Genomic DNA, 24,095 nt, shown 5'->3' with positions numbered 1-24,095 from the left:
ATTTAGCAAGGTAATGCCATCTTCTTTCAAAGGTCATTTCTAGCAGGTAAAGCCAGTATTTCAAAAATAAAAGTAAAGCTTGTGTATTTTGTGTAGAAGCATCTTTTTCACCTTCATCTTGTCTTCTACTTTGTGTGAATTAACCGTCCCATTATGCATTTCTAAAAGAAGACTTTTAGTACAACATATTAAACATTTGAAGCTTTATAGTGTACGGTAACTATACTACAAATGAACTTAAAAGTATAGCCTACTGCAAGTTTACTTGTTATATACAATATTTCTAGTCCACTTTGTAGTTTATTAATGTTTTGGAGGTACTCACATTGAATATGTGCCTGCTGTCCTCGGGGGTCAAAGATGATATGATCTGTTTAAATTATGTACACGGCATTGTGTATGTATCATCGTTAAATTCGGTGTTGCAGACTTTTAGTGAGCTTAATTACAACTCAACACTGTATTTCTATTTAGAAAATAAAAGCGGGTCAAGTTAAGACAGATGAGCAGGTTCAAGGTTGTCAGGAAAGAATGAAATTTAAGTGAATACCAGCTTAACTTTAGATGGACAGTTGAATATCATCAATGAATGGGCATCAACGGTAACAGGAATGAACCAAATCATAAGAATAGTCATTATATAATTACAGTCAGCACTGCAACAAAACCAAAACAAAATCTCTTTCACTAAAGCCTGTTCTTTGCAAAAAAATATTTGATTTTAGGTAATATCACTGCATGATTGCATTCAAATTTCAGAAACTTTCTAAAATATGGATGTTAATGATGAATTATTAAATACTGCATTAAAAGAACTCCTAGCAGGGACTAAATCTGCATTTATAATAAAAACATCTTCCAAAACTGCATAATGAAGAAGCAAACTTTCAGATTTAGAGGAATCAAGGACCATCTGTACGGAGCCTCATCAAATGTGTAAGACCCCATCCCACTGGAGGGATGTATGAAGCTGTTTCCCCACAACAGATTGCAGGTGGCAAAGCATGAAAGTCTAAAGGGCATTTCTTACTCCTGTTGCCTTCTAATTAGACTTTAGGGCAAAAGCGGAGTCTTGGAGGACCTGAAAAGGAATTCAGGATGAAGGCAGATGGTGAGAGATCTCGTCAGGATGAGGGTGAACACTGGGTCTAATGTAAAGTGAGACATGGAAAGAAAGAAAGAGAGAGAGCGAGAGGGAGAGAGAGAAGGAGGTGCTGGAGAAAGGTGGAGACTGAGAGGAGAGAGGATGCACTCATGTGATGCCGCTTCAGTCTTCAATTTGGCAAGATCCCTGGATGGATAAGTCACTTTTTTGAAAAACAAGTTCTTACAAGCGTCAACAAGATGCACTTTCAGCCAAAACTCATGAGCAGTATAAGATGATGGACATCTTGTTACAACTTTCCTTGTAGATTCCTGTGAATGGTGAGTAAAATCACATCCTTTTTCGACACATCTGTCTATAATGTCAGCTTTAGAGAGAGTGAACTGTGAATTCTATGATCGGTTGCAGACTTTAGTCAGTGGCGTCATCATTAGAACTCTTCAATCTGATGATCTGCAGGATTTACTGGTTGGGAAGTCTTATGCTAAAATGACAGCAAGATGGGAGCTTTGTTTTAAATAGCTTCGTATAACTTTGTATTGATAATGGTTGGCTAATGCATATAATGTGAAGAATATGAGGTTCTTAAGCATAATGAACCATTTTTTAATCCTCTTTGTAAGAACATGTATCCCTTAAGTAACACATCACCCTTACCTCACCCCGACTGCCCTGGATTTTCCATCTTTGCTCTAACCCGTAAAATTAGAATAACCATCGTTAGCACACGAAAACAAGACATACTATTAAAGGTTGTACTGACCATTATAATGTTCACTTATTGGGTTGTGTTAACAATATATTTTCTATCAATGAAAAGACATGAAAAACAGAAACTTTTTGACTCTAATATTAGTATTTTTCATATTTCATCATTATTTATATATTTCGGAGTTTGGGTGACCTAATGGTTGACAGCTTTAATAAGCGTCTGTATGTAATGAGAACCTGCACACATGCATTTGTAATCACAACACACCTTTTCTCTGTCTCACACACAAACACACAAACACACACACACACACACACACACACACACACACACACACAACACACACACTCACAGTTTGGACCAAGGGTGGACCTGGAAACATAAGCAAGTCTTTCATGAGATCAGCCTCTACCTGAGCAATAAAGAGCCAACTGTGCTGTGAATAAACTGATGGCAACACACACACACACACACACACACACACACACACACACACACACACACACACACACACACACACACACACACACACAGGGTGGGGAGACATACACACAGAGAAAGGCTTGTTTCTGTCACTTCCCACCTTCAGTGTGGTGGCATTCAGAGTGAATGTAAGGTAAGGTTAGATCTGCGACTAAGCTTCTACCAGACAGCAGCAAAATTAATCTGCTAGAAATTCTGATATTTAATCTTACATCATTACAATGATCATTATAGAAAAACATCAAGATGGGTCATTTACATCTTTTTTTTTACATTTAACGTGTTCAAGTCCCAATTCCCTATCTTTCTTTTTGTAAAGAAATTTCGAAAGATGAAATGTGACATAAAAACCCGTCAAACTGATGCGTTAACTATTCACAACAGGTATGTTTGACACTTTTATCAACTTTCAACATGATTTTTACCAACCTGGAAGTCCGATATTTCCCAACAGCCTTCTAGAAAGATTAAAAAAAGATTATTCTGCTCAAAAAACGCTTTTGTTCCTTCCTCTTTTCACACTGAAATAATACGATGACATTTTACAGTCTGTTACATTTCTACAAACTCAGCAATGCAAAAGATATATATATATATATATATATATATATATATATATATATATAATCTGACCTTTAATGGTTGAATCTCAAATAGTTTAATCTTAACAGTGAACAACTTCTTACCACATTAACAGTGCATTATTTATCTTTGAAAAGTGGCAAGATTTAGTGGCAGAGAAAAATTCAACATCCACAAGTAAGTAACAATAACTTGAACACAGCACCTGCAAGCATTGCTTTAATTGGTTGCCAGCAGCAAGTTTTCATTGCAAGGCTGCAGTGTAAGAATGAATGTTACAGATACGCGTTTGAAAATATGCATCGATATTCATGCATCGCATCAACGCATCAGGGTTGCTTGCAATTCATTCTCTTCATCAAAATACTAATTATAATACTCCTTGTCATAAGTAGATTTGAATATATTCCAAACTAAGGGGTCTCACTTTGTGATTATAGGAGTTGCAACAGTCTGGTGAAGATATCTGCACTTCATGAGACCAGAAAATGAGCGTTTGGATACCTTGTGAAGATGCTGCGTGTGGTTGATCAGGACAGCAAGAGGAAAGGGGATGTTTTCATCTGCGCTTCAGGAACTATGGGTTATTTATGTTTTTATCGTCCCATCTCCACGTGACAAAAGTGTAATCATGTTTGAGTGAACCTTCAGAATTTAAGAAACAGTGTTTTTAAAAAAAAAAAAAAAAAAAAAGATACACCATGTTTAAACGGTGGTTGTTAGCCCTGCTGTCTCGTGTTGGCCTCGCTATGCTGGGCCTCTGCTGCTGTCTTGTCCTGCTCTACCTCCTGGCCTGTAGGCCTGCATCCAGCAGCAACCAGCAGTCCCTGGTGTGGTCTGGAGGGGCCACCAGTAAGGAGGGATACATGGCATTGCTGCAGGAGAGGGAGGACTCACACAGACATTACATTGACAGCCTGACAAAGCAGATAGCTCAGCTGAAAGATGCCCTACAGGAGAGGACGCAGCAGCTTCAGGAGTCCTTGGATAAAGCTAAAACTAGAGGGGTCCTACCTCAGGGTCTGGAGAGTCTGCACAAAACACCAACTCAGGCTGATCTGAAGGTAAGAAGACTTCATATGACAGTACACAAAATCAGTTAGAGCTGATCACTCTAACTATTACATCACATCCTCCAGGACTTCTTCCTCTCCCAGCTGAACCAGGCAGAGGTCAACTCAGGTGTCAAGCTGCCCAACGAATATGCAGTGATTCCTTTTGATACTTTCACCCTACGGAGGTGAGCCTGCAGGACTACAGTGTACCCTACTTTTGTGCAATGCTGCTTGGATTTATTGTATAGAGGGGGTGTTGTCATTCAGGGTGTACCAGCTGGAGACGGGCCTGACCAGACACCCGGAGGAGAGGCCTGTGAGGAAGGATCGCAGAGACGAGCTTATAAGGACGGTGGAAACAGCGCTGCATGTCCTTAATGGACCGGAGCAGCACGTAGACAACACCAGACGGAAGCACACGTTCTCCCCCTCAGACTTCATACAAGGTGAGAGCTTCTTCACTTGCTTCATCATCATATTAACTCAAGTGCTGGTGCCACATTAAATGCTTTAATTCATGTCAGCAGGCATTTCCAAAGCCTAATAATAACTAAATAAATTCCTGTGATTCATTTTAACTGTGTTCTAGTCAGCTCTTTTCTGTGTCTTTCTAAACTTGACATTATTTTTTTCTGTTTAAATAATTCTGTCCTATACAAATGACTGCAAAACCTTATGTTACGTAATTTGACAATTTGTATTCCATGCAACGTGTAACTCACCTCTTTTATAAGAAATGACCTGAGGCAAGGGTTTTCCAACAACTGAGTCATCCTTCCTTGAGCAACTGATGGAAATCTCCCAGATGAACTGAATTTACTGTCTCTCAGTCGCGTAGAGATGATGTGATACCCAATATTCATAACATAGAGCGTATCAGTGGCAGCACGGATCTAATACAGTGGATCAGTCATCCATAGTCATTTATCTTGTATAGAAACTAATTACAGAGTGAAATATCAGCCCTGTTAAAGTTGTGCAAACTGTGTTTTTTTTTTTTCCCAGCAAGAAACATGATACAAAATAACTTTGACTGGCTCTGCGGTTCCTAACTTTTGCAACACGTGGAGTGGGTTGATTCAAAACTTAGTGTATATGTTATAAATTAAAATGGTAATCATCAAAAATGTTGATGAAAAGCTACAAAATAAGAAATGAGATCATAAAAACGTAACTGTAAGGCATCAGATATATTTGAATTTCAGATGTCGGGGGAATACACAGAAAACACTCAAAGATCAGGGCACGGAAAAGTCCACGTTCAGATCAAAGAAGAGGTAGGATAGGTCGCTCAAAAATGAAAACCTCTGTCACTATCTATTTACTTATCCTCAAGCTGATGGAAGGTTGAAGTTTATTAGTCCACAAAACACTGATGGAGTTTCACAGGAGTAGTAGCAGCAATCGCCCAAGAAGTTGGAGTGTGAATGGAGACCAATTCTCAAATGTAGAAAGAAACAAATCATAACAAACCCAATGAGTTGTTTAGCCTCCCAGTTCACTGTAACGTGTCGCTGCCAGTCATGACATCAGAGATGCAGGGCAGCATGGAGGAATTTGGGGCTTTTGTTAACTTCTTTTTTTAACATTAGAAAATCAGTCGCCATTCACTTCAGTTGCTTTGAAGGTTCCAGTATTGTGTATTCTATGTCTATCAGCATGAGGGTGCGCAAATAATGACTGAATCATTTTTGGGTGAATTATCCCTTTAGCATCCTGCATCCGCCAGGTAGGATGTTCTAAATGTTTATGTCTCCAAAAAGTGTATATTGTATTAGTTCCAACTTAGTTGGGCTTGTCCTCTAAACATTTCAAATTCCATCTAATGATATTTAACAGTAGGAGCTTGGCATCAGTACTTGTGCCATTACACAATCTCAGAGCTGTAAACTCCTGTTCCCCCTGCGGCAGGGCTGACTCGTACAGAGAGGGACAGAGGGAGTGTTTACGAGCTGACGTTCAAAGGCGACGGCCCTCAGGACTTCACCCAGCTGCTGCTCTTCCGGCCCTTTGGCCCTATGATGAAGGTGAAGAGCGAGAGGGTTGACACACGCAGCATGCTTATCAACATCATCGTACCTCTGTCCAAGAGGGCAGACGCTTTCAGGCAGTTTATCAGCAACTTCAGGTATCATCAGAGAGCGTGTCGACACACAGGCACCACTCACATTGATCTCTATCGTCCTGTAATAACTCTTAACTCCAGAGAAAATTAGAAGTGTGTGTATTTGAATCGGATAATTGTTCTTCGTTATAATAACGTATCCGTCTGTGGTTCTGGTTCAGAGAAGTTTGCATCCAGCAGGACGGTAACGTGCATCTCACCGTGGTCTACTTTGGCCCTGACCAGATTGACCAGGTGAAGGCCATGATGGACCAGACCACCAGGTAGTTCTCAACTATACTCTTTTGGGTTTGACACAGATTAGGGTTTTAATCCCCACCAAATTATTTGATCATCAGCAGTGATGAAACTGTGTACGAAGCAGGGGAGGAGCAAAGTTTCATTCCAAATAAGTTCACGAACACTGTAGCCTGTCACTTGTGTCACTGAGGTGTTTAGTTATCTAGGCTTCCATTTTGATTGCAGTCTTTTTATCCAAAGGTGATACCCCATTAAAATATTTCCACATCATTCGAAATGAAAACTGCCAATGTAAAGTCACGAGTGATTGCTTAAGTCTACATTTTTGGGACATTAAATCTAAAGTCACGTTCTCATTCTGACTTGAGTGAAACCATATGACTTGAGATCTCTGGGGAGATGATAATAATAATGAGACAAAATCAGCAGATAAATAGAAATGAAGCTGGACAGTCCGTTAAAGAATTGTGAGTTAAAGAGGACATAAAAAGGTTGATATTTGTGTTTTTCTTTTCTTCTCCTTTGGGATTTATAATTCCAGTTGTGACAGATGATGCTCAAAAGATATTTTATAACTGTTATATTTCTTGAGAAGCAAAAGATGGATTATTTTTAAGACGATATCAGTATGTTTAGGGTTGTAGTCTAACTAAAAATAAAATCCTCTGAAGCCTCTTGACCTCCCAATCAAGAAATTTTACATTCTCCCCAATATTCTGAGAGCCCCTCTACGAGTGTAAAGGACATATGGTCTTGTAACATTTGTAGAACATTCCCAGAGGTTAATAACTTGGAATTCTTTAAAAAGATAGGGGGGCATTGTTTTGCAGACTTTGAAGACACATTCATAATTTCCTGGAAACCTTTGATATCTTAGTGGAACGTGTTTTTGATGCTCACTCTCTGTCATATAAACTTTCTTTTAATGTCACTTCATCTTCTGGGAATGCAGTGTGACCGAGAGGGAACATCCTAGATCTATTCTTTATAAACTAATCTTCATAAGTTCCTAGAACACTGGCCAAACAATGTGGCCCTTCCCTTCGAAGAACGGTAGGAACATTACAAAGCAGCGTCCTTTATACCAGTGGGGATGATCTGGAAAGGTACAATTTACAGGTGGGAAACCTGTCTTCATAGGGCCCCCTCCTATGTGGAACTTGCATGTATTAGTTGTAAAAAAAAAAAAAGGAATGACAGATTTGTTAATATAGAAAATGTCAGAATTCAGTCTTTTAGAAGCAAATAGTAAGAATCGTCTGCGTGTTGTTGTAAGCTCCTGTGTGTTTCACTGCAACTGGGAAGCCTGTTTATTCGCTAGTCTGCAGGTCAGTTCTATTAAAACCTTTTTTTTTGAATGAATGAATGAAACACTCGTCTAATTACACACAGGCCATGACTTTTTCTTTCCCCAGGGAGACACGCTTCAGGAGCTTCACTTTGATCCAGCTCAATGAAGAGTTTTCTCGTGGGCGGGGCCTTGATGTCGGCGCTAGGTCTTGGAGGCGGAGCCAGAACGTCCTACTCTTCTTCTGTGATGTTGACATCCACTTCACCGCAGAATCCTTGACGTCTTGTCGTCTCAACGCTGAACCCGGTGAGGGAGGGATTGCTTTGTGTGTGTGTGTGTGTGTGTGTGTGTGTGTGTGTGTGCAGTCTTATTCTTCCTTGACTTTGCAGGTGCAGCCTTCATTTCCTAGTGCAACAGCGCTACCTTTAGATTAGTGGATTACAAAAATTGTGTATCTCAACCTTATCATTTGTCGTCCATGATCAAAATACCTGCTGACTATACAAGAAATACTGATGGATTAAAAGTTTCAGAGGTTATGGTTAATTTCTGGAATAACCTCACCCTTGACTTTATTTTCAAAGATTCTTAGAATGACTTTGTATTTCTATTTATCACTGTCTTCATGAGGGGTGTTCATCTTTGAGGCATTTCTACACTGTACGCACTAGAGATGATCCATTTGTTTGGATTTAAAAAATAATTAAAATGTCTAATATAGTTAAATATAGTATTCTTTTTTAAAATAAATAAACGATAAATCGATAATGGCTTTGAACGCCCTGGGCAAAAGAGATTTTAATTTCTTTGCTTGTGTAGTTACTGTTGCTGTCAGTGATAAAAAAAATAAATGCGTCAGTTCATGTTTCACTGTGAAGAGAGATAAAAATGCCTGATGCAGCGGCTGCCTGTTCACAATGATCAAATCAGAAATGTATCAATATTACAATGTCACAGATAGTCACCGGAATCAAAGTTGCTGGGTTGTGGACTAAAACTGTTTGTTGTCTCTGCAGGTAAAAAGGTGTACTATCCAGTACTGTTCAGCCAGTACAACCCTTCAATCATTTACAGTAATCAGACCGTTCTACCATCAGTTCAGCAACAACTGGTAAGTAGAGACTCACCGACACACAGCTAGAAAATACTCAAACCAGTTTAACTGTTTGATGTTTTTGTCTCAGGTCATAAGGAAGGAAACAGGTTTCTGGAGAGATTTTGGGTTTGGTATGACATGCCAGTACAGGTCCGATTACATCAATATAGGTAATGACCCCTCAAATAGACCATCATCCCTTGTAATCTTGACCTTTGCCCTCCCAGTCAAATGTTACATTTCCCTCCTTGATAATCTTTGACCAATCTTTGCTGCTTTTCTGCTCATGATTTCAATGTAGCCGTTAAAAGAATTCCGCAAGTGTCCTTCCCCATCATATCTCTTGTCTGCTAAATCTCCTTGCAGGTGGTTTTGACCGTAACATCAAAGGCTGGGGGTTGGAGGATGTGCACCTTTACAGGAAATATCTCCACAGTAAGCTGATGGTGGTACGTTCTCCATCTCGTGGCCTTTTCCATTTGTGGCACCTGAAGAACTGCGCAGATGACCTTCCTCCAGACAAGTACAAGATGTGCATGCAGACCAAAGCCATGAGCGAAGCCTCGCACAGCCAGCTCGGGGAGCTGCTCTTCAAACCTGAGATCGAGGCTCATTTGAAAAAAAAGAGAGGAAGCTAACGATTGTACAAAGAGGCTATTAGTCACTGTGATGTGCTCATTTGATAAATGACTTCATGATTTATTACTTCCATGCATGTAGAAAACTGCCACAATGATGCGTATTACAAAACAAATAAATGTTTATTTACTCAGTTTGTCCTTAAGGACACACGACATGTGCTTGATTTTCATTCATTTGTCAATAAAAAAAATGTGTGTGTATTTTTATATTTATATATATATATATATATATATATATATATATATATACATATATATATATATATATATGTATATATATATGAGTAATGTTTTTGCATGTTCTCCCTGTTCCTGCGTGGGTTCTCTCTGGTACTCCAGCTTCCTCCCACAGTCCAAAGACATCAAGAGGGGACGAGGTTGATTGATACTCTAAATTGACCGTAGGTGTGACTATGAGTGTGAATGGTTGTCTGTCTCTATGTGTTGGCCCTGAGATGGACTGGTGACCCATCCAGGGTGAACCCTGCCTCCCGCCCGAAGGCAGCTAGGATAGGCTCCACCCCCCAACCCCCCACAACCCTTAACAGGATAACGGTAGAAAATGGATGGTTGGCTCCCCTTTTGGAATCCGAAAAAAAAAAAAATCCTGTAGTGGCTTGTATTTGATTCATCATTATCTACAGAAAACATCGCTGACAAAACTAATTATACAGAATGATAATTAGAAATCCAACAGAAATGTGCAGCCAGTCGCTTTAGACGCTCAGATGTAATGGATCTGGTTTCGACTGATGCAGTTGCCCGATGAGTATCATCAGCTTTTCTCTCCCTCCCTGTCGGATAATCAGAGCCGGTGTGTTTCTCTCCTCAGTCAATCAGGGTCATCGATCATTGTTGCAGCAGCGTGTTTTGTCTTGACATGACAAGAAAAATGAACGAATGCAACCAATGATGCATACTAATGAGAGCCACAACAGTGAAGTCACCACTCAAACTTTCTTCACTGAGTTTCATTCAGACCCCCCCCCCTCCCAACTATTCTCACCACCAACACAGACACCTGGCCACACCTCAGCCTCCCTCCTTCCTGTCTTTCCCTATCACAAAGACCCATCGTGATCTCCACTTTCAATCAAACCACCAGAAATACTGGTTAGATGTCCATCCAACCAGTATAAACCACTACAGTAACCACAGACCCAGGAAGACTGTTTGACTCGCTGTGCCTCCTCCTCCTCCTCCTCCCTCTTGTCTACATACTGATGATGTAAGAACTTGTGCTGCATGTGTGGCAACTTCTCTTTCAGAGTTTACTGCACTTGTTTTACGCAAACACAGCACTTTGAGGCCCTAATACTTCATTTCAGTACCTCTTAGTAGCTGTGGCATAAACACAACAGGGTAAAACACATCATACTTTTATATGAAATGTGAAACTATAAAGGAGCTTATAATGGACTTACTCAAGTAAAGTACAAGTGCTTCCAAACAAAACTACTTGAGTGACTGTATTTTATGTTATTCCACTGTTAACCACTGCAGTTGCTGCATTAATCAAAATACATTTCATGAATAAAAGGAACTTTTGCATGAAAATGGGGCAGGTAGTTGTGGATTTTCATAATTCATTATATCTTATGATTTTTTTTAACTTTTCAAAAGTGATTTTTCCACTTAAATTACAGTCAGTATTCCCACTTGCATTGACATTGAGACAGTAAGTTGTCCTCTACCACTGGTGAGACACTATTAATAGAGGTTACTCTGGCGGCTGTAACCTTATTATCACTGCACACACACACGCACACACACTCTCTCTCTCTCACACACACACACACACACACACACACACACACACACACACACACACACACACACACACACAGAGCGGAGGGAGGAGGGGCATCATCATCCGACGGCTGTCGTAGAGCCAACACCGGCTTAGGATAGGCCCGCAACTACAACGACCATTTTCCTGTCCAGTGATGCCTTCAATTACACATCGAAAGTAAAGAATTTTTGTGAGTGAACATCAGGAGAGATGAAGGAGAAGCAAGATAAAGGAAATGATACGTTAAGGTGTTTAATTTGTGATGTTCTTAAGAAAATGAGACATTTTTAGATAAAACAGAAAATTAACGGGCACAAGGATATTCACAGTACTCATAGTGGAAACACTTATTGATAGTAAATTAGCAAAACTGATGAACATAATTAGCAGCTGTACCCAAAAGTGCGCGTAAAATGTAATGTGTATTGTTTGTCCATCTCACTTCAGGAGTGATAATCACACCTGAGCTAAACATTAATGTAGGAATAATTTAGACCTGAACTGAAGCGCAAGCAAACCAGTAAACTAGTCTTAGAGGTGAAAGTGATAGACTAGGGGTCAGTGTTCAAGGTTAAAAACAGCAACAACAGCTAAGTTATATTCCTGTATTCTTTGCTAATCTACAGATGCAGTTTCTGATAAGTGATTGATTTTATATTTCATGTCAACTATCACTGGTTGGTTGGTTTTAACACTATGACAGTGGCACTTTGGTACAATTTTGATGCAGTGACAAGCAAGTAAAATCTGAGTAATAATATGCTTCACAAAAGGAACATATCAAGTGAAACATAGCACAGTAAAAAGACAACACTTTTGAGGAACTATGTGATCAGCTAGTGTACAAGGTAACTCAGGTGTAAAGAGAAAAGATGCGGTTTAATTATGATAGTTTTTCCAATTTATAGCTAGTTTAGTGCATTTTACTCCAAAATATCTGAATTAATGAATGAGTGGTTTATTCACACACTTAAGTATAACATTTACATTGATATTAACATGGGTGTATCCCCTAAAAGGACATTACATCGACATATTTTATTACACTGAATATTGTGTCAAACAGAACAAATGATATGAGCGCTACCTTGACAAACTATAATATCAATAATCAGTCGATGTTGGTACTGCGTGTACCCGAGGATTCTTATTACTTCCTCCACCGCTCCTTAAACTCTCCCCACCCGGTAGACGTCACTGCGCGACAGTTCGTCCCAGCTGCAACTGAACGCATCATTAAGTACGTAGGGAAGCTGACCGTCACCGGTAATTTCTCATTGTAGGAGGCGTAATGAGCTGAAGAAATCCCTTCCTTCTGTGTTATGATGGTTTGTGAGACGTTGAAGGGGTGAGAGGCTCTCCCGTGTGTGGTGGTGTTAGTGTAGTTTTAGTGTGATAGTTGAAGTGTCTTTTACGTAGATTATTCAACTGATAAAAAAAAATCTTCGGAAACACTCGCAATGACCCTGATGTATTTTAATTCTTTACTGGACTAGCGAGACATGTGCGCCAGATAGTCTCCATCTGGTCTCCCCTAAAGTCAGGAACCGGGTAAGTCGGAACCGGACTATTTTCTTTCCAAAGACAGAGAGCAGAAGTGGAGGAAGAAGAGGACCCATCATGTTTGAAGCTGCGGGGATTCCACTCGTCCTCCTGGACATTACGTGTCTCATCCTGGGTGCGTAAATCAGATTCACCAATGTCACTTTAAACCAGTTAATTCGATGTATTAATTACGAGCTGCAATTCGTTTGGTACTGTTACAATCAGATATTGTTTTATATATATATGTATGTGTGTGTGTGTGTGTATATATGTATATGTATATATATATATATATATATATATATATATATATATATATATATATATATACACACACATATACACACACACACATATACTCATACATACATACATACATACATACACACACTCAAACTTTGGAAAGCTTGAGGTGTGGGAAGCAGACAGGAAGATGGAAAAAAAGGCACCAGACCCACCCTGTGTATGTTTTTCCAACTAAACCTGTATTTTTAGCCCTCTGTTTGGACTGTAATCACTGCATAGATGCACACTTGCTGAGCTGCTGGATTTAAAAACGCTGCAGTGACAACGCAGTCAAAACATTTTGCTCTGTTGTTCTGCTCTGTTGTTTTTAATCCTAAAAAAGAAAAAAAAATCTCAGACACACCAGACATACATCCGTGTGATTAATCTGTGTTTTCACTGTGTCAGTGTCTTGTGGTCGGAGGCCCTGCTGCTGCTGACTGTACACTCGTTATGTCTCATTTAGTTTTGGGGGGTTTGGCAGAAACAGTCAGACAAATAGGATAATATGATCTCATTTTTCAATCTAATTTCATCTTTGCAGTTTAATTCGTTTTAAAATTTGTATGCAGTTCAGCTTCAACCTTTGGTATGCTGCAGCTAAATCTCACAAAAAATTCTCTTTCTTGCAAGATAACATTATATACCTTCCAAGCGACTTCCAGTACGATTGAAAACTTGGTTTGTTGCGACTGTCAATGTCATTGGCAAGTTATAAATTGAATACATTTAGAAGATCAAGAACAAGGGGTGGGACAAAATATCAGCAATATACCACAATACTTCCTATTGCTATACATGAATGATACACTGTACCAAATATTGCTATTCTAATCAAGCAGCTTGTTTTATAAACGGATGTGCGCATCACCATTTCAACACGTTCCTCCTCATAAATGTTTATGATGATGAGACATTTGTGCGGACATTGTTTCATCTCACATTCCCTCATACTGTTTCCACACTAGGATTACTTTTTCTCCTTACAGATATAGAGGATTATTGCAGATAATGTGGTTAATGTGGGGAAAGTAGTATAAAAGTGTCATATATAAATGTATAGTTTCATAAATTCCTCTGTGATTCCCAGCCCTAATCTTTTGTCCTTTTTTTAAATTCTGTCTTTTGTGTCCAATTTTCTGATTTTTGCTTTCCTCCAGAAATCTAGAGCAAAAGGAACAAACTAAATTTAATTAAACAATTCAGTTATGCCAGACTTTCTTGTCCTGGCTGCAGCAGATCATATTTTGAGGGACTAAGAGCAGCGGTTTTAGCCTGAAAGCATCAGTGTTGCTTTTTTGCAAAATAGCATGCTTGGTTTTTGCATCGATATTAAGGGCTGGAATACATATTATTTATGAAAAAAACTATCTATCTATATCTATATCTATCTATCTATCTATCTATCTATCTATCTATCTATCTATCTATATCTATATATATATATATATATATATATATATATATATATATTGCTTTATCAATTTTTTTGCTCAGCCTTGTTATGAAAAGCTGCAGATGGAGCAGTGTGAGAGGGAGTGGGGAATGTGTCAGGGCAAATCAAGTCAAGTCAGGTTGTAGGCGATGACGCTGATGATGATGTGATGATGTGTGTGCTCGGCTCATCACACCGTCATTGTTCCACTGTTGAACAAAGATTTTATTTCCACATGATTTCCTTCCTTTGAGCTCTGTGGCTTGTTTCACAATCTAAATTAGCTCTGGGCTTCCTGCTCTTTATTCAGTTGTTGTGTTAACTACTAAACATTCCAGTTCCTGCATTGCCGAATCGCTTTGATTCCAACACGTCAAGTTTCTTGTGAAAAATCAAACATTTGTAAGAGGCCTTGTGTAATTCATTGTAGTGGTTCATCAGATTATGTCCAACTCTCTTGTTTGTGCTACAGTGGGACTCCCCTTTTTTATCCTCACGCCTCAACACAACCCGTTCAAACGAGGTTTCTTCTGTAATGACGAGTCCATCAGGTACCCTCTCAAAGATGACACCATATCCTACCAGCTGCTGGGAGGAGTCATGATTCCCTTCACACTCATCATCGTAAGTCAAAAGTTTCTGTCCCTGCAGAGGAAGCTGATTTGATTGTTGTCTGCTATTGTGTCAAGATGACTTTGCGTCATGTCTTACAGATCATCTGCGGCGAGTGCCTTTCCGTCTACTTTTCTCGCCTCAAGAACCAATCTCTGGGTACTAAATATGTGGCGTGTGTGTACAAAGCTGTGGGCAGTTATGTGTTTGGAGCGGCCGCTAGTCAGTCTCTGACAGACATCGCCAAGTACTCCATTGGCCGTCTGAGACCAAATTTCCTGGCTGTATGCAAACCAGTGTGGGATCGCATCAACTGCAAAGCCGGGGGATACATCGAGAACTTCACCTGCACCGGAGACAAGTTCTTGGTGGATGAAGCGAGGTACAAACTCACTGATGACTCAATAAAGCTCATTCAATTAAGGGTGAATGTGGCTTTTTGGTAGAAACATCTGAAAGATTACAAGTCCCCAAAAAAAGATTTCTCCACTTCAGGTGGGCAATAATTAAAGCCTAAACCTATAGCAGTGTACGTCCATTCTACGGTGGCCCGGAGACATCAACCTACTGCAAACACTCAGGGAAAAGAAGTAAATTAGGTTGTTTGTGTGTGTGTGTGTGTGTGTGTGTGTGTGTGTGTGTGTGTGTTTAAAGAAAACATACAAATAGACAATCACATGCAAAATAAAAGAAACATCATGAAAATCATAAGACATTGTCTTTAGTGTGAAAATACACTCCTATTTGTATGGTGGTCACATAAACCAAAAACACCTAAATTTGCCTCAAGCCGACTGAAGTACAGCGTCATGATGATGAGCTGCGGTCAAAACCAGGAATAAATAATATCCAAAAAACAAGCAGAAGCAACACTTGCTCCCGAGGGAATGTTGGGTCTCTTCAGTTGAATGAAATTATGTGGTATGGTTCTATTTGGAAAGAGCAATGAGAATACTTTTGTTGGGATCTCGTTTTTGTTTGTTTTTTTATTGAGTATTTCTCGTATTTATCTTGTAGACTGTCCTTCTACTCCGGTCATTCATCCTTCTCCATGTACTGCATGCTGTTTTTGGTAGTAAGTACATTTTTCTTTCATAGGAAAACTTCAAGCCAACATTTACCAACATATCACAGCTAGAAATCATTTCTATATTAATTTTGCATGGTTTCACAAGTAAATGTCTATTTTGTGTTGCTACTATGAATGAGGACTGCACAGCTCTTATCCAGAGCTTCAATATTGTCTCGGACAATATTAACCGTACGTGTACTTTCCCCCTCTGACATAGCTGTACATTCAAGCCAGACTGAGGTCCCAGTGGGCGAGGCTTCTGCGGCCCACCTTCCAATTCTTCCTGATCGCAACGGCGTTGTACGTGGGTTTATCCCGCGTGTCGGACTACAAGCACCACTGGAGTGATGTGCTCACTGGCCTCCTGCAGGGGGGCATCGTTGCTACTTTCACAGTAAGTTACAACTCTTTATTTTCCCCAATGTAGGCTTATGGTTCCAAGAAGCCTGTTGTCAATGTTTTTCACTCAAAATCCTGTCTGATTTTTGTTATCTTTGGAAACTTTGGTAACGTTTGTTGGTACAGTTTCCCTGAGACTGAAGAAGTTATGTCATCCTTAAAGATCTCTTTATGAGGACATATAAAATACTCTAATGAATACTGTAACGCACATGTTTTTTGCAGTGAAAAAATTTAAATTACGATGTTAAGACCATTTAAGTGCCACTCTTCCATTCTGGAGGCTTCAAAGTTTCCGCACCACACTTGCTTTAGCAGAATGTCGGACTTCAAAAATATTTTACGTCAACATAAATCATGCTTCTTAAAACCTAGCTATTTAGTGAGCTCAGAGGAAATTTATACTTTACCAACAAATGTGAAAACAGCCTCTTAGTGTTTGCGCATAGTGCATTCCTTACAGTGTATCTTTTAATGTGAGAACAAGAAGAAAAACACATTTTTGACCGGAGAGGGACTTTAAAATGAAGCTGCCCTGCTTTGCTGCAGGCTGTGCCATTGTTTACCTATGGGGAAAATGGTGGCGGCCAACCAGGCAGAAGGGATACCAGGGGAGGTGCCGGTATAGAGCACAGACGTGGAAGAACAACTCATTCTCTGTGTTTCAGAGTTCACTGAATCCTGCATCATCGCATTAAAAAGTTATCACAATATTTTCAGGAAAAGTCATGTAGTCAGATGGGTTACCGGGTTTGTGAATAAGGACGTAGCGCTATGTTTTTCTGTGGTTTCTCGACATGAAAGGCTTCTCTAACACCATTTAATATTGTAGAGTCGGTTATGTGTGACAGATGTGTTGTACAACAAATGTGTCAGTCTAGAAGAGTTGTGAATGGAAGTTTTTGCTGCAAAATTTGGGGGGATAAAGGAGTTTGTTTTTATTTTTTTGGTTGTCTTTTTGCACGTTTCAGGAAGCGCTCAGAGGAGGCAATCTGGAAAAAAGACAAACTAAGATTTCGACTGTGTGAGGGGTGTTGGTGTTTGTAGTTGGCCAGGCTTAGAGGTCTAAAACGGACAGAAGACACCAGTGACGGTGACATTGGGTAAAATATATTTCCACTCAACTCATTTTTGTGGACTTGTGAGGACATGGAAGTCACGATAACTTTCGGTGTAACATTGATGAGATCACGAGTCAAAAGACAGGTTTCAGACAGGAGCAGACTAAATGGCTCTAGCTTGAACTGATAAAACGCCCAGACTGGTGGCACTTAGGGCTGCGATTATGCTCTATCGTTGTCCTATCTGAAGAATGCTATTTACAGGCTGGTATGTACCTGGAGCACAACAGTATTTAGGGTAAAATTATATTTTTACACACAGTTGGACTCATTGATTTGTAAATAGCAGGAGGCCATATTTGGATTTTGATTACAGTTCAACTAACCGTGCAGCCTTACTTAACAAAAAAACCCAAAACAAATCAATTGTCTGTTGTGTTTCTGCAGGTGTTCTGTGTGTCCAACTTCTTCAAACAGCCGGTCGACCCAGTGGTGTCGCAGGAGGAAGAAGCCTCTCACGCTAGTTTACAGGATCACCCTTTAAATGGGAACCACTACGGCAGCACCGGCTAAGACCGAGGACAGTTGGCTGTTTCTGTGCCACAGCACAGGGTGCCAGCACTGCAGCCTGCTGGCATCAGCTGCTACCTTTGGTGTGACCGCTAAACTTTGATTACAGGAAGGAAAGTGCACTAGAGAGGGCAGTACTCGCACTTTACTTAGAACTAAAATAAATATATATATAAATAAATAAAAAGCACGAGTTTCTGCAGAGTTTGAGGTAAATCCAGTTTGTCATGGATTGACAAGACAAAAATGGAAAATGTTGCATTTACCTCAGAAAAACTTTTTTATTTTGTTTTTTTTTACAGTATAAGCTTGATGGAAATGTGGTTACTTGTGTATATTGGTCTGAAATTGCCCTCAAGAATGAATGAAATTCCATTTCCCTGGAATATAACGCGAGTCTGTGTGCTCACTGCAAGCAGGCTTGTAGAGGGCCCGGCACCTGTGTAGAGGAAAACCTGGACTGTCCTTTAATCCAAAATCAGAGAGTGAACTCAGAAGTAATATATTTCCTGTTTGCCTTAGTGAGATTGTTGCTGCTGCCTGCTGTTAAATCACTTCTCTGATCTAATTTTTAATGTGGTGTGATTTTATTATAAATACAATGCATTGGGTTTTTGTTTTTTTTTGGTTTTTTTACAGTTTGTATAAAGCTCATCATGTTTTCCTTGTCCTGGCAAAACTTCAAAAAAGTTTCCAGCTGTGACAAATAAAGAGTTTCATTTTGCTACTTTGTTAAAATCGGAACGATTTCTGGGTTTTGTCTGTAAATAAAGTCAGCAGATGTCATGAATGCTGCTGATTTCATGCAATAAACCGCCTGAAGTCTGCAGAATGAAGTACAGAGGAAGCAAAACCTTAAGTGTGCTTTAGAAACCGAATCGCCTTAGAAACGCGCGCCTCAAATAAAACACTTTCAAATGCTCTCGGAGGAAGTGCGAGTTTGGGTGGGTCGTCTACTCTGAAGACCATAGAAACCACCAACACGCAAATAAGGAATAACACATTTGCTTGTGTCAACCGCATCGCTGTGCTGTTCGCTCTCATCCGCTCTGAACCGATGTCAATTTGCCCTTAGCCTGGGAAGGTTTGCATGAGCAGACGGGCGCTGATCCTGAGAATCTGCTTTAGAGTTATAAGCCTATTATAGTGAGCAATCCAGGCTGGCCATAGGAGGTCTTAGCACTGAGCGACAACAACAAACGATGTTCAACAGTGCCTCTTTAAGTGTTTTATCTAGCTGTAGAGGAAGTTGCTTTGTGAATGATGCGGAACGTGTAAAAGCAAACATTAATTTCTCAAACACTTGATTTTTTTCCTCCCAATTTATTGATCGATTTGGAATTTACACGGCTTTTTAGTCCAGCTGACCTAAAAATTTCATGCAAAACTTGCATGTATATGTGGGATATGAACAGTTGTCTTGGACAAAAAAATTAAATACGGCTGACAAAGCAAAACAGAAACAAACACTGGCAATATATTATGAGTTAGTATACAATGTTTCAAAGGTCAATTGAAGGTCAATTTACACTTTGTCATATGGAGAACACTGTTTGTATGATTGTTGGTGTTTTTGCATCTGACTGAACTAAAAATGAATTATATCCTTGCACACGAACTGCAGTTAAGGTAGTTCATCTTTATAGCCTAACTTACTATCAAAATGTAATATCTGACTTGAATTATAGATTTCACCTGTTTCATTTTCTTTCACTTGACATCTGTGGGTTTTATTGCCCTGTGTGAAAGCCGGTTATTTCACATTTTCATTTCCTGTTTGAGATTCAGGTTTTATTCAATTGAATTTCTAGTTTTCCCTCTGTAATGCTGGGAATGTATTGATGTAATCCCTTTGGCAAATTCCCTCAGTGAAACTTCTTTTTGTCTCTCTGTTGATAAACTATGTTGACCTTGTGGAGCAAATTTGACTTAGAATTTAGAACTCTCCACAAGATACGTAAAGTTACTACTCACAATGGCGTTTCGGTGATATAAGAATTGCTGCATCACCAAGTAGTTTCATTTGAAACCATGCATTCAGCACAGAAAACAAAGAGTTAAAAAGCTGCCCATCCCGTGGAAGTGTAGCAGGAGGGACAGGCTGAATTAACACACCTTCTTTTTCTAGCAGGTGGTCTCAAGGGTGAAACAGTGCCAAAAACAGTCTGTAGAATTGCCTATATTTGATCTTGATTCTTCTTTGGGATGAGCTGAACCTGTCTCCTCCCAAATGTCAAGACATCATAACCTCCTGCAAGGACATGATGCCTGACCCAAAGTGGCATAGAGGAACAGAAACCATGACTCTCAAAGCACAGGCATCAGGCTTGCAGGAGAGCATTGGAGACCTAATATGGCATGCTGGGCCAAGCTGGTGCTGGCATCTTCTGTCAGAAAAGTCCCTCCTCATCCTTGTTGTTGCAGCCTGATCGATCTCAGATCCCAAAATGAAGACCAGAAAGATGTGCTGCCCAGTGATGCCCTGTTGCTCTCCGTTTGTCACCATGAGGGTAACTTAACTGCATGATAATACAAATGACCACTCACTTGCGTCCCATGAGATACCCCCAGATTTCTTGTGCCATTGCCGACTTTAGCACAAACAAGCCCAACTTCAGTTAGGGTTTCGGGCCCTCCTTTTGGAGCCAGTCTTCACGCTCTGGGTGACAAAGAGAATGATGTCATCAAGGTACACAAGCAGCAGCTGGCACTGCTGGTTTCCGTATAGCCTCTGCATCAAGCTCTGAAAGGTGCTTGGGTCATTACACAACCCAAATGGCATTACGACCAAAAAGTGTACAGAAGGCTGCTTTGGGTTTGGCCTACTTAGAAGCCTGAACCTTGTGATATCCTCTGGTTAGATTGAGGGTGGAGAACCAACAGAAGGGGCTTTCTTCAAGGGTGGGGGAACGTGCCTTTCTTCGTCTTGCTTAGAGAGCGGTAGTCCAAACGCGCATAGGCTGCCATACTTTTTTCAAAACCAAGAATCTGGGAGAGGCATCAGCTGCTCTTCTCAATTACTTGAACCTCCAGAAGCTGAGCGATCTGGGCCTTCATTGCCTTGTGCTTCTGATGGGGGATGCACCCATACCAGCCTATAGCTTCACTGAACAGGAACATTGTTTAGCAAAGAAATAGTAAGACGAGGTATGAGAAAGCCCACTATGTTAAGTTAGTTATCCTTTTTCTGAAATCTGACCCATCATGTTGTGTGTTGCTCCACAGAGCTCTCTCTTGTTGTCACGCTGACCTCAACAATAGGTCTTGCTGACAGCAGCTCCATTCACTCACTGTCACATGTCTCACTTTATCTGGCCAGGCAGTGACGCCTCTGGAGATGCATTAATTCCCCAACACATCACTTGCTTTTGGCAGTACATTTCTCATGCCATCATCACTACAGGTCTCAATACATTTTTGTCACTCGTCAACAAGAGGAGAAAAAAACCCACATGAGGTCTTTAGTCGACTAATTTAATTGTTGGAGAAACCCAGAGAAAAGAAAGTGAATCCCTTTAAAAGGAGAAGAAGCAGAAGTTGAAAAAGAGAAATGGATCGCAGGCAGGAAAATCACATCATCTGTGAGAAATGAGGTGTGACTGAGGCAGGTGTAAACTTAAAGCAAACAAAAAGTCTCCCAAACAGTTTATTTTGCCTTGGTGTCTTGGGGTAACAAAGACCTCCTCAACATTAAACTCTTCCAGCTAAATGCCCATTCATAGTAGCACCCAGTTGCCACAATCTCAAAATCAACTCACTCATTTGAGGTAGCAATGGTTGTTGTCTGTTAGCTTCAAGCTAAATAAACATGGCTGGTTCTTTCTGCGTTCTTGAGTTACAAAGAAGTGATGTGGGAGGGGAAAAAGGTCCTTCATTTTTGGCTGAAGTGTCGCTTTAATGTGTAATCATAACCCAGCTCAATGGATCACCCTGTCTCTTTATGCTTTGTTACTGAGGAACTCAAAATATGAATGCAAAGGCTCCTTTATGGAAAAATATTTAGATGCACATTATCAAACAAGGTTCTATTCAAGGTTAAAAAAAAATGATGCCAAGTATTTATACAACCTTAAGTCTACTTTCTCTGCCAACAAATAAAAGCTACAAGCCAAGCACTATATGTTGTGCCCATCTTGATAAAATCTGCTCTTTTGTACATGTACGTAGAGCTGGAAATAGAAAATGGCGAGGGCGTTGTTTCACATTTGGCTGCTATCTATATGATATTTGTTTGGGCTTTTAAAAACTCAGGCTACCGAAACTTCTACAGTTTCTCTTGGCTTCATTCTCGAATCTTTTTCAAGACTATAAGTTCGACTCTCTGAGGGAGTACTTTGTTGCTCACAGCAGATTTTTTTGTGAACAGACTTTTTTTTGTCACCCAAGCAAATTCTACACTCGTGCCAAAACAATCGTCTTTTGACAGTCTTTAACGTAAGCCATCACATGATAAATAATTGAAGGAATGAGCTACCAGTTATCAAATTTAACAGACAGACATGGGAATGTCCCATAACATTATATATATATACATATATATATATATATACACACACATATATATACATATATATATATATATATGAGTAAGGAATACAGCAAGCAACATTATCATACTCAAAACAGCTTGCACCTATCAAGTCTGTCAGCCATTCCAATTTAGACAGTTCTGAAAAGACATCAAATGAAAACATGAAGCAAGCAAAGATGCAAGGTTCCTACAGGGACCTGCTCTACCAGTTCTGTGGCTTCACATGTGAACACATACCTGCGCATGCCCTCTTTCTGGGCGCTACATTGACATTTATCTGCTGATTGCTGGAATAAAAAACAAAAAATTGTATATAAAATATCTTTTCAGTTGATGTGGAAAACTTCCCGAATAAAACTCAATGAATGACTGAAAACTGAAAGCTTTTCAATGGAATTGGCCAGTTTTCAGGCATAATAAGTTTTTGAGGTATGAATGAGACTGAGTAGTGACTGTTTCTCCAATAAGCCAGAGGGGAAGAAAAAACAGATGTGAGAACAGCAGATTCATGTACTGATGTTGCCACCTACTGGACATCACGCAAGCTAAACAAAATTGATGTCCGAAGTGGCCACCAGGCAGAAATGATCCAATGTCCTGTGTTATATTTTGTGAGTTAATTAGTGTGTCCATATTCCACAGGCAGGGTATAAGTGTGTGTGTACTGGATCATTTCTCAACTACACAGTGACGCGGGAGGAAAATACGATATAATCCAAGGAAACATAAATGAGAAATATTTAAATCACCAGATTGACAATAATTGTAGGCTTTATACTTCTGCATAGCTGCATTTTCAGTGATAAAATTGTACTCACGGTTACCGCTTTTGTTAGTTAAGGTGAAAATTTTACACAATGCGTAATATTACAGGCATTTAGGCTACGACGTATGAAGTATTTAACTTACGGTTTCTAGCATTTGGAAATCCGTTTAAGAACAAAGTAGTCTGCGTCACCTTTTACAGTATGTCCACATCATTAACAGGTCCCACAAACCCTTCAGTTTTTTTAAATGTTTTCATTTCAATAAATTCAAATATCACAAATATTAGATACAGCAAAATTTGAAAAATGCCTAACAAGTTCTGTATTGCAGGTTTCTTCTCTCTCCCATTAATCACCTGACTTTGTGGTTTCCATCCACCACCTCTTTTGCTACCAGTACTTACCGATCTGTAATGTTACTCTCGGGTAAACCTAAATACTGATTACTGCTGCTAATCATGTCAGTTTTTCAATACAGAAAACAATGCAGACATTCCATTTTGAACACAATTTATTTGAAATAAACATTTCACCCTTATCATGGCAGCTGAGGAACTCACACTGCACTTAACCCTGAAAACAGACCTCAGGTCAAATCTGAAGCAGGTATTTCAGCCACCTTTTTACACATCGCTCGACTCGGAAAACAGCAGGCTTCATGTCATGGTATGATGCAGCGAAAAGGCTTTGCATGAC

At 39.8% G+C, this 24,095-nt stretch overlaps 2 protein-coding genes across 2 annotated transcripts; both read left to right on the top strand.

Moving 5' to 3' along the window:
* Positions 1–1,219: 1,219 nt before the first annotated feature.
* On the top strand, positions 1,220–9,423 carry LOC147260078 (chondroitin sulfate N-acetylgalactosaminyltransferase 1-like). Its single transcript, XM_086205351.1, has 10 exons — positions 1,220–1,425; positions 3,323–3,946; positions 4,022–4,122; positions 4,205–4,383; positions 5,849–6,065; positions 6,224–6,325; positions 7,718–7,899; positions 8,610–8,704; positions 8,778–8,859; positions 9,056–9,423. The coding sequence occupies exons 2-10, from the start codon at positions 3,584–3,586 to the stop codon at positions 9,325–9,327; spliced, it is 1,593 nt and encodes a 530-aa protein (XP_086061477.1). The 5' UTR covers positions 1,220–1,425; positions 3,323–3,583; the 3' UTR covers positions 9,328–9,423.
* A 2,948-nt stretch (positions 9,424–12,371) lies between these two features.
* On the top strand, positions 12,372–18,333 carry LOC147260077 (phospholipid phosphatase 1-like). Its single transcript, XM_086206452.1, has 7 exons — positions 12,372–12,470; positions 12,619–12,800; positions 14,860–15,011; positions 15,101–15,381; positions 16,017–16,074; positions 16,289–16,465; positions 17,979–18,333. Exons 1-7 carry the CDS (start codon positions 12,445–12,447, stop codon positions 18,102–18,104), a joined length of 1,002 nt encoding a protein of 333 aa, XP_086062578.1. The 5' UTR covers positions 12,372–12,444; the 3' UTR covers positions 18,105–18,333.
* The last annotated feature ends 5,762 nt before the right edge of the window (positions 18,334–24,095 follow it).

The sequence above is a fragment of the Aulostomus chinensis genome, chromosome 6, assembly GCF_037954235.1.
Source record: "Aulostomus chinensis isolate RoL2024-O1b breed Wild chromosome 6, RoL_Achi_v1.0, whole genome shotgun sequence".
Taxonomy (NCBI): domain Eukaryota; kingdom Metazoa; phylum Chordata; class Actinopteri; order Syngnathiformes; family Aulostomidae; genus Aulostomus; species Aulostomus chinensis.
The sequence above is the reverse complement of the archived record's forward strand: the minus strand, read 5'-3'. Positions and strand labels throughout refer to the sequence as shown.

Excerpts from the sequence above, each read along its gene's own strand:
- LOC147260078 (XM_086205351.1), top strand. The coding sequence starts at position 3,584 with ATGTTTAAACGGTGGTTGTTAGCCCTGCTGTCTCGTGTTGGCCTCGCT. Across the intron at positions 4,123-4,204 it reads GATACTTTCACCCTACGGAG|GGTGTACCAGCTGGAGACGG; the intron begins GTGAGCCTGCAG and ends GTTGTCATTCAG. Across the intron at positions 8,705-8,777 it reads CATCAGTTCAGCAACAACTG|GTCATAAGGAAGGAAACAGG; the intron begins GTAAGTAGAGAC and ends TTTTTGTCTCAG.
- LOC147260077 (XM_086206452.1), top strand. The coding sequence starts at position 12,445 with ATGATGGTTTGTGAGACGTTGAAGGG. Across the intron at positions 12,801-14,859 it reads CATTACGTGTCTCATCCTGG|TGGGACTCCCCTTTTTTATC; the intron begins GTGCGTAAATCA and ends TTTGTGCTACAG. Across the intron at positions 16,075-16,288 it reads ACTGCATGCTGTTTTTGGTA|CTGTACATTCAAGCCAGACT; the intron begins GTAAGTACATTT and ends CCTCTGACATAG.